The sequence below is a fragment of the Poecile atricapillus genome, chromosome 35 (genome assembly GCF_030490865.1).
Source record: "Poecile atricapillus isolate bPoeAtr1 chromosome 35, bPoeAtr1.hap1, whole genome shotgun sequence".
Taxonomy (NCBI): domain Eukaryota; kingdom Metazoa; phylum Chordata; class Aves; order Passeriformes; family Paridae; genus Poecile; species Poecile atricapillus.
The window spans coordinates 2,267,135-2,277,255 of NC_081283.1; the positions used below are offsets into that span (position 1 = coordinate 2,267,135).

At 65.7% G+C, this 10,121-nt stretch overlaps 2 protein-coding genes across 2 annotated transcripts in view; both read right to left on the bottom strand.

The window, feature by feature from the left end:
- The window catches only part of SLC39A5 (solute carrier family 39 member 5), a 4,955-nt gene extending 4,713 nt beyond the window's left edge, over positions 1-242 (bottom strand). Inside the window, 1 exon segment of the mRNA XM_058861130.1 lies at positions 235-242. Coding sequence (XP_058717113.1) covers positions 235-242 — 8 coding nt within the window.
- A 1,957-nt stretch (positions 243-2,199) lies between these two features.
- On the bottom strand, positions 2,200-10,060 carry NABP2 (nucleic acid binding protein 2). Its single transcript, XM_058861131.1, has 7 exons — positions 9,988-10,060; positions 8,060-8,165; positions 6,696-6,834; positions 5,091-5,162; positions 3,535-3,616; positions 2,786-2,875; positions 2,200-2,331 (listed from the first exon to the last, which is right to left on the bottom strand). The coding sequence occupies exons 2-7, from the start codon at positions 8,136-8,138 to the stop codon at positions 2,200-2,202; spliced, it is 594 nt and encodes a 197-aa protein (XP_058717114.1). The 5' UTR covers positions 8,139-8,165; positions 9,988-10,060.
- Positions 10,061-10,121: the final 61 nt, after the last annotated feature.

Here is a 10,121-nt window from a genome sequence, read left to right on the forward strand (position 1 = left end):
TGTGGGATTTGGGGTCGCGGGGGGGGATTGGGGTGGGATTGGGGGTGGCGGGGGCTCTTGGGGTGGGATTGGGGTGGCGGGGGGGGATTCGGGTGGGAGTTGGGGGTCCGGGGGGGGATTGGGGTGGGAGTTGGGGGTCGCGGGGTGGGATTGGGGTGGGATTGGGGGGTCGCGGGGGGGGATTGGGTGGGATTTGGGGTCGCGGGGGGCTCTTGGGGTGGGATTGGGGGTCGCGGGGGCATTGGGGTGGGAGTTGGGGGTCCGGGGGGGGCTCGGGGTGGGATTTGGGGGTCGCGGGGGGGATTGGGGTGGGATTTGGGGTCGCGGGGGGCACAGCGGGGGACAGAGGGTGACCCTCGTCCCCGCGGGAGGTTTTGCAAGCGGCGCGGGCTCGGTGGGGAGTTAATGTTAATGTTTCACCGCGAGCGAGATAAAACCCCCGGACACCCCCGGACCCCCCCCGGACACCCCCGGAACCCCCCGGACACCCCCGGCCCCAGCCCCCCGACCCCGCACGGCCGCGTCCCCCCCAAACCCCGCGCCCCCCACTCAGGGGACACCGGGGGCCCCGCCCGAACCGGCCCCGCCCGGAACCGGCCCCGCCGCTCCCCCCCCCCTGCCCCCCTCCACGTGGGAACGGATCCTGGAGAATCCCGGGAGCCGCCGCCCCCCGCTGCGCCCCCAAATCCCACCCCAAGCGCCCCACGGGGGTCCCCACCCTCCCCGGAGCGACCCCCGCCCCCCGAGCTGCGTCTGGATGTGCCCCCCCCCCCCCCCCCCCCCCCACCCGTGGGACCCCCGCGGGTGCGGTGCTGGTGTCACCCGTTCCACCGGGACCCCTCCCGGGACCCCTCCCGAGCCCACCGGGACCCCTCCCGGGACCCCCGGGACACCTCCCGGGACTCCTCCCGTGTCCACCTGAGCCCACCTGAGCCCCCCGAGCCCCCTCCCGTGTCTACCTGAGCCCCCCCCGGGACTCCTCCCGTGCCCACCGGGACTCCTCCCAGGACCCCCAGGACCCCTCCCGAGCCCACCGGAGCCCTCCCGAGCCCACCGGAGCCCTCTCGAGCCCACCGGAGCCCTCCCGAGCCCACCGGAGCCGATGGGGACTCGCCCCTGGCCCTCCCGCGCTGTCCCGTACCCACCGGGACCCCTCCCGGGAGTCCCGGGACCCCTCCCGTACCCACCGGGACCCCTTCCGAGCCCACCGGGACCCCTCCCGAGCCCACCGGGACCCCTCCCGAGCCCACCTGAGCCGATGGGGTCTCGCCCCTGGCCCTCCCCGCGCTGTCCCGAGCCCACCGGGACCCCTCCCGGGAGTCCCGGGACCCCTCCCGTACCCACCGGGACCCCTCCCGGGACCCCCGGGACCCCTCCCGAGCCCACCTGAGCCGATGGGGTCTCGCCCCTGGCCCTCCCCGCGCTGTCCCGATCCCGTCCCGCGCTGCCGCTCCCGCCCCGGGGGGGGCCAAGGGTCACGGCGGAGCTGCTCCCGGCCGGCCCCGGTACCGGGAGGGGCCGCGGGGAGGGCCCTGAGCGCGGCGGGGGGGTCCGGGCAGAGCCGTGGGCAGAGCTCGATTCTTTATTAACCCCCCGTGGGGGGGGGGTCCCGGGACCCCCGAACACCGGATCGGGGGGGGGGTGGTCCCGGGACCCCCAAACACCGGACCGGGGGGCACTGATGGGGGTGGGGGGTCCCGGTACCCCGGAACACCGGACCGGGGGCACTGATGGGGGGGTCCCGGGACCACCCCCGCCTTTCCCGGAGGGACACACCGGGCACGGCGACCCCTCCCCTGCGTTCCCCGCGGCGGGGGCGGCCCCGGGGGGGTCCCCCGGGGGGGTTTTTTGGGGGGGTCCCCCGGGGGGTTTTTGGGGGGGGTCCCCCGGGGGTGTTTTTGGGGGGGGGTCCCCCGGGGGGGTTTTTGGGGGGGGGTCCCCCGGGGGTGTTTTTGGGGGGGGTCCCCCGGGGGGGTTTTTGGGGGGGTCCCCCGGGGGTGTTTTTGGGGGGGTCCCCGGGGGGGTTTTTGGGGGGGGGTCCCCGGGGTGTTTTTGGGGGGGGTCCCCCGGGGGTTTTTTTGGGGGGGTCCCCCGGGGGGTTTTTGGGGGGATCCCCCGGGGGGGGGTTTGGGGGGGGGTCCCCGGGGGGGGTTTTGGGGGGGTCCCCCGGGGGGGGTTTTTTTTGGGGGGGGGTCCCCGTTATCTCTTGCCGCTCCGCCGCGTCTCTTTGCCGTTGCTGACGGGCCCGGGCTGGCTCCGGGTGATGCGGCCGCTCGGGGGGTGCGCGGGGGGACCCCCGGACCGAGCCCGTTCCCGTTCTGGCTCTCGGGGCTGCGGGGGGAGAGCGGGAGGTGGGCGGGGGGCGGCGGAACCGGGGGATGGTACCGGGGGGGGGGGGAACCGGGGGATGGCACCGGGAGGGGGGGGATGCGATACCGGGGGCGGTACCGGGGGTGGTACCGGGGGGTAGTACCGGGGGAGGGGCTACGGGGGGGATGGTACCGGGGTGGTACCGGGGGGGGCGGTACCGGGGGGGTACCAGGGGTGGTACCGGGGGGTGGTACCGGGTACCGGGGTGGGGGGGATGCGGTACCGGGGTGGTACCGGGGGTGGTACCGGGGGATGGTACCGGGGGGGTACCGGGAGGGGGGGGGATGCAGTACCGGGGTGGTACCGGGGGGTGGTACCGGGTACCGGGGTGGGGGGCATGCGGTACCGGGGGGGTACCGGGGGGTGGTACCGGGGGGGGGGTACCGGGGGGGTACCGGGGCGGGGTACCGGGTACCGGGGTGGGGGGGATGCGGTACCGACCTGGGGGGGCGGCGGGGGGGCCCGGGGGGGGCGGAGCTGCCGGGGCCGCGCTCTCGGGCTGGGCCTGGGGAGGGGGAGAGAACCGGGAGAGTCACCGGGGGGGGGTCGGGGGGGTTTGGGGGGGATTTGGGTGAAACTTGGGGAGTTTGTGGGGGGTTTTGGGGGAATTTGGGGGGTTTGGGGGGTTTGGGGGGATTTTGGGGGGGTTTTGGGGGGGGTTGGGGGGAATTGGGGGGAAATTTGGGGGATTTGGAGGAGTTTGGGGGGAAATTTGGGGGGGTTTTGGGGGGATTTGGGGGGAAATTTGGGGGATTTGGGGGAAACTTGGGGAGTTTGTGGGGGTTTTTGGGGGAATTTGGGGCGTTTTCGGGGGTTTTGGGGGGAATTGGGGGGATTTGGGGGGGTTTGGGGGAAATATGGGGGATTTGGGGGGAGATTTAGGGGGGTTTTGGGGAGAAATTTGGGGGAGTTGGGGGAAATTTGGGGGATTTGGGGGGGTTTGGGGGGATCTGGGTGAAATCTGGGGAGACTTGGTGGGAAATTTGGGGAGAATTGGGGGAATTTGTGGAAAACTGGGGGGAAATTGAGGGGATTTGGGGCAGATTTGGGGGAATTTGAGGGAAATTGTGGGGGATTTGAAGGGAATTTGGTGGATTTGAGTGAAATTTGGGGGGATTTGGGGCAGATTTGGGGGGGATTCAGCTCTGCCCCCCCAGAACTCACCCCTTTGCCCTGAGCCTGCTGTGCCACGTACTCGGGGTTGGGCTCACTGAAATTGGGCACCTCAGAGTAAACCATGCAGAACCTGCAGGCACAGATGGGATTTTGGGGTCCCCCCAGACCCCACAAACCCCCCCAGGACCCCACAAATTTTCCTTGAATTATCCCTGAATTTTCCCTAAATTTTCCCCAAATTTTCCCCCGAATTTTCCCTGCTTTTTTTTCCCATTTTTTCCCCCATTTTCCCCAAATTTTCCCTGAATTTTCCCCAAATTTCCCCGAATTATCACTGATTTTTTGCCCAATTTTTGCCCAATTTTCCCCAATTTCCCCTGAATTATGGCTGAATTTTCCCCCAATTTCCTGTGAATTTTCCCTGAATTATCCCTGATTTTTTTCCCCATTTCCCCCCCAATTTTCCCAAATTTCCCCCAAATTATCCCTGATTTTTTCCTCAATTTGCCCCAATTTTCCCCAAATTCTCCCTGAATTTTCCCCAAATATCCCTGATTTTTTGCCCAATTTTCCCCAATTTCCCCTGAATTATCCCTGATTTTTTCCCCCATTTTACCCCAAATTCCCCCTGAATTTTCCCCAAATAATCCCTGATTTTTCCCCCAATTTTCCCAAATTTCCCTGTTTTTCCCCCAAATTATCCCCGATTTTTTTCTCAATTTCCCCCAAATTTTCCCCAAATTTTCTCTGAATTATCCCTGAATTTTTCCTCAATTTTCCCCTGAATTTCCCCCAAATTATCCCCAAATTATCTCCAATTCTTTACCCATTTTTACTCGTTTTTTCCCCCATTTTTTCCTGTTTTTCCCCGTTTTTTTCCGTTTTTCCCCCATTTCCTTCCTTTTTCCCCATTTTTTCCTCATTTTCCCCCCATTTTTCCCTGTTTTTCCCCGTTTTTCCCCATTTTTCCCCCATTTTCCCGTTTTTGCCCATTATTCCCCGTTTTTCCCTGTTTTTTCCCTGTTTTTCCCCATTTTTTCCCCATTTTCACCCATTATTCCCCGTTTTTCCCTGTTTTTCCCCCATTTTTCCCTGTTTTTTCCCGTTTTTGCCCATTTTTCCCTGTTTTATACCCATTTTCCCGTTTTTTCCCGTTTTTGCCCATTTTCCCCTGTTTTTTCCCCTGTTTTATCCCCATTTTTCCCCATTTCCCCGTTTTTCCCCCATTTTTGCCCATTTTCCCCCGTTTTTTCCCATTTTTTCCCATTTTTGACCATTTTCCCCCGTTTTTTCCCATTTTATCCCCATTTTTGCCCATTTTCCCCGTTTTTTCCCGTTTTTTCCCATTTTTGCCCATTTTCCCCCGTTTTTTCCCATTTTATCCCCATTTTTGCCCATTTTCCCCCGTTTTTTCCTGTTTTTCACCCGTTTTTGCCCATTTTTCCCTGTTTTTCCCCCATTTTTGCCCATTTTCCCCCGTTTTTCCCCATTTTTTCCCATTTTTCCCCATTTTTTCCCATTTTTCCCCATTTCCCCCCGTTTTTCCCCCGTTTTTGCCCATTTTTGCCCATTTTCCCCTGTTTTTGCCCCGTTTTTCTCCTCACTCTCCGATTTTCTGCAGGTCTCCTCCCCGGCCGGTGTAGAGCGTCAGGCAGCCCTTGAACACCGAGGCGTAGCTGAGGAGGAGGAGGGTGGGGCTCAGGGGGGTCCCCAGGTGTGTCCCCAGGTGTCCCCAGGTGTGTCCCCAGGTGTGTCCAGGTGTCCCCAGGTGTCCCCAGGTGTGTCCCCAGGTGTCCCCAGGTGTCCCAGGTGTGTCCCCAGGTGTCCCCAGGTGTCCCCAGGTGTCCCCAGGTGTCCCCAGGTACCCCTTGGTGAGGCGGATGATGTCCCCAGGCTGGATCAGGTTCCCCAGGTGTGTCCCCAGGTGTGTCCCCAGGTGTCCCAGGTGTGTCCCCATGTCCCCAGGTGTGTCCCCATGTCCCCAGGTGTCCCCATGTCCCCAGGTACCCCTTGGTGAGGCGGATGATGTCCCCAGGCTGGATCAGGTTCCCCAGGTGTGTCCCAGGTGTGTCCCCAGGTGTGTCCCCAGGTGTGTCCCCAGGTGTCCCCAGGTGTCCCCAGGTGTGTCCCCAGGTGTGTCCCCAGGTGTCCCCAGGTGTGTCCCCAGGTGTCCCCAGGTGTCCCCAGGTGTGTCCCCAGGTGTCCCCAGGTGTCCCCAGGTGTCCCCAGGTGTGTCCCCAGGTGTGTCCCCATGTCCCCAGGTGTCCCCAGGTGTCCCCAGGTGTCCCCAGGTGTGTCCCCAGGTGTCCCCATGTCCCCAGGTACCCCTTGGTGAGGCGGATGATGTCCCCAGGCTGGATCAGGTTCCCCAGGTGTGTCCCCAGGTGTCCCCAGGTGTGTCCCCAGGTGTCCCCAGGTGTGTCCCCAGGTGTCCCCAGGTGTCCCCAGGTGTCCCCAGGTGTCCCAGGTACCCCTTGGTGAGGCGGATGATGTCCCCAGGCTGGATCAGGTTCCCCAGGTGTGTCCCCAGGTGTGTCCCCAGGTGTCCCCAGGTGTGTCCCCAGGTGTCCCCAGGTGTCCCCAGGTGTCCCCAGGTGTGTCCCCAGGTGTGTCCCCAGGTGTCCCCAGGTGTCCCCAGGTGTGTCCCCAGGTGTCCCCAGGTGTCCCCATGTCCCCAGGTGTCCCCAGGTGTGTCCCCAGGTGTCCCCAGGTGTGTCCCCAGGTGTCCCAGGTACCCCTTGGTGAGGCGGATGATGTCCCCAGGCTGGATCAGGTTCCCCAGGTGTGTCCCCATGTCCCCAGGTGTCCCCAGGTGTCCCCAGGTGTCCCCAGGTGTCCCCAGGTGTCCCCATGTGTCCCCAGGTGTCCCCAGGTGTCCCCATGTCCCCAGGTACCCCTTGGTGAGGCGGATGATGTCCCCAGGCTGGATCAGGTTCCCCAGGTGTGTCCCCAGGTGTCCCCATGTCCCCAGGTGTGTCCCCAGGTGTGTCCCCATGTCCCCAGGTGTCCCCAGGTGTGTCCCCAGGTGTCCCCATGTCCCCAGGTGTCCCCAGGTGTCCCCAGGTGTCCCAGGTACCCCTTGGTGAGGCGGATGATGTCCCCAGGCTGGATCAGGTTCCCCAGGTGTGTCCCCAGGTGTGTCCCCAGGTGTCCCCATGTCCCCAGGTGTGTCCCCAGGTGTCCCCAGGTGTCCCCATGTCCCCAGGTACCCCTTGGTGAGGCGGATGATGTCCCCAGGCTGGATCAGGTTCCCCACATCGTCCCACACTGAGATGTTGATGCTGCCGCTCTTGTCGGCCACTTTGCAGGTGCGAACCTCGTGACCGTCCTTGGTCTTGGTCACACGGCCTGGGGACACCAACAGGGGACAGGGGACAGGGGGACATGGGGACACCAACAGGGGACAGGGGACAGGGGACATGGGGACATGGGGACAGGGATGGGGACAGGGACATGGAGACACCAACAGGGGGACAGGGGACAGGGATGGGGACAGGGACAGGGACAGGGGACATGGGGACAGGAACGGGACATGGGGACAGGGATGGGGACACCAACAGGGGACAGGGGACATGGGGACAGGGACAGGAGACAGGGGACACAGGGACAGGGGACACAGGGACAGGGACAGGGACAGGGGACAGGGACAGGGGACATGGGGACAGGGACAGGAGACAGGGGACACAGGGACAGGGGACAGGGACAGGGACAGGGGATGGGGATGGGGACAGGGACAGGGGACATGGGGACAGGGGACAGGGACAGGGACAGGGATGAGGACAGGGACGGGGGACAGGGATGGGGACAGGGGACAGGGACAGGACAGGGATGGGGACAGGAGGACAGGGACAGGGGGAAGGGACAGCGACAGACACAGGGACAGGGATGGGGACAGGCATAGGCACAGGGACAGGGGACAGGGACAGGGACAGGGACAGGGACATGGAGACACCGACAGGGACAGGGGACATGGGGACAGGGATGGGGACAGGGGCAGGGACAGGGGAACACGGACAGGGGACAAGGACAGGGACAGGGGGACAGGGGACAGAGGAACAGGGACAGGGACAGGGACAGGGGACAGGGACAGGGGGACAGGGGACAGGGACAGGGGACAGGGGGACAGGGACAGGGGGACAGGGACAGGGGGATGAGTGGGGTCAGTGGGGACATGAGGGGGTCAGTGGGGGTCCCCAAGGGTCACAGGAGGTCCCCAGGTGTCCCCAGGGTCACAGGGGATCCCCAGGGGGGTCACAGGAAGTCCCCAGGTGTCCCCAAGGGTCACAGGGGGGTCACAGGAGGTCCCCAGGGGTCACTGGAGGGTCCCCAAGGGTCACAGGGGGGTCCCAGGGGTCCCCAGGGGTCACGGAGGGGTCAGTGGGGTCCCCAGGGGTCACAGAGGGTCCCTCAGGGGTCACTGGGGGGTCCCAGGGGGTCCCCAGGTGTCCCCAGGGGGTCCCCAGGTGTTCCCAGGTGTCCCCAGGTGTCCCCAGGTGTCCCCAGGTGTCCCCAGGGGTCCCAGGGTGTCCCCAGGTGTCCCCAGGTGTCCCCAGGGGTCCCTGGTGGCACACACCTGTCTCCAGCACGATGAAGATGAGGTTCAGGTTCTTGAGGCCCGGCTTGACGTCCTTCACCAGCGTCTCTGCACTCATGGTGACAGCGGCACCGGGAACGGCACCCTGGGGACAGCAAATGTCACTGTGGGGACACCAAACGGCACCCTGGGGACAGGAACATCACCCTGGGGACAGGAACAGCACCCTGGGGACAGGACAGGACAGGGGTGTCACCCTGGGGACACCAAACATCACCCTGGGGACAGGAACAGCACCCTGGGGGTGACAGCGCCACCGGGAACGGCACCCTGGGGACAGCAGGGACAGGACAGGACAGGGGTGTCACCCTGGGGACAGCAGGGACCGGGGTGTCACCCTGGGGACAGGAACAGCACCCTGGGGACAGCAGGGACAGGACAGGGGTGTCACCCTGGGGACAGCAGGGACAGGGGTGTCACCTTGGGGACACCAAACATCACCCTGGGGACAGGAACAGCACCCTGGGGGTGACAGCGCCACTGGGAAGGGCACCCTGGGGACACCAAATGGCACCCTGGGGACAGGAGCATCACCCTGGGGACAGGACAGGACAGGAATGTCACCCTGGGGACAGCAAATGTCACCCATGGGACACTGGGGACAGGAACGTCACCCATGGGACACCGGGACAGGAATGTCACCCATGGGACACTGGGGACACCAAATGTCACCCTGGGGACAGCAGGGACAGGAATGTCACCCATGGGACAGGAACAGCACCCTGGGGACAGGAGCAGCACCCTGGGGACAGGAGCAGCACCCTGGGGACAGCAAATGTCACCCACGGGACACCGGGGACACCAAATGTCACCCTGGGGACAGCAGGGACAGGAATGTCACCCTGGGGACACCGGGGATGCTGCAGGGGACACGATGGACAGGGTGGCACTGGGGACACCGGGGGACACCGGGACCGGGGGGGGCTGGGAATGGGGAGGGGACACCGGGGGACACCGGGACCGGGGGGGGGCTGGGAATGAGGAGGGGACACCGGGGACAAGGGACCGGAGGGAGCGGGGACACCGGGACAGGCGGGGACCGGGACCGGGGGACACCGGGACAGGCGGGGATCGGGAACACCGGGACAGGCGGGGACCGGGGGGACACCGGGACAGGCGGGGACCGGGACCGGGGGACACCGGGACAGGCGGGGACCCGGGACCGGGGGACACCGGGACAGGCGGGGACCGGGACCGGGGGACACCGGAGGTGGCACCGCTGGGACAGGAGACGGGACGAGCGGGGATGGGGACACCGGGAATGAGCACCGGGATCAGAGCACCGGGACACCGGGAATGAGAGCACCGGGACACCGGGATCAGGGCACCGGGACACCGGGAATGAGAGCACCGGGGAAACCCGAATTAGAGCACCGGGATGAGGGCACCGGGACACCGGGACAGAGCACCGGGACACCGGGAATGAGCACCGGGGAAACCGGGATTAGAGCACCGGGATGAGGGCACCGGGACACCGGGACAGAGCACCAGGGATGAATGAGGGCACCGGGACACCGGGAATGAGAGCACCGGGGATCAGAGCACCGGGATGAGAGCACCGGGACACCGGGACAGAGCACCGGGACACCGGGATGAGAGCACCGGGGATCAGAGCACCGGGGACACCGGGATGAGAGCACCGGGCACGGGACCACCGGGCTGTGCGGGCACCGGGCCGCCAGCCTAGGAACGAGACACCGAGAACGGCAACGCGAAGGCACCGAGAGCATCTCCCTGCTGGGCACCGCGACCACCGGGGGCCGCCGGGACACCGGGGACAGGAGCGCGGGAAACGGGACTAGCCACGAACGATACTCCGGGATCACCAGCACCGGGAGCGGCACCGGGAGCGGCACCGGGAGCGGGACCTCCCTCCCTCCCCTCCCGCCGCCAGGGGGCGCTCGCACCTCCCGCCGCGCGCGCTCACCGGGCACGGCGCCGCCGCCGCCGCCGCGGGCGCTCCCGGAAGTGCGCGACCTCAACCAATCAACGCGCGGGGAGGGCGGGTCACGTGCGGCGTCCCCAACCAATAGCGACGCGG

Excerpts from the sequence above, each read along its gene's own strand:
- NABP2 (XM_058861131.1), bottom strand. The coding sequence starts at position 8,138 with ATGAGTGCAGAGACGCTGGTGAAGGACGTCAAGCCGGGCCTCAAGAAC. Across the intron at positions 6,835-8,059 it reads CTTCATCGTGCTGGAGACAG|GCCGTGTGACCAAGACCAAG; the intron begins GTGTGTGCCACC and ends TGGTGTCCCCAG. Across the intron at positions 2,876-3,534 it reads AGCAGGCTCAGGGCAAAGGG|GCCCAGCCCGAGAGCGCGGC; the intron begins GTGAGTTCTGGG and ends CCCCCTCCCCAG.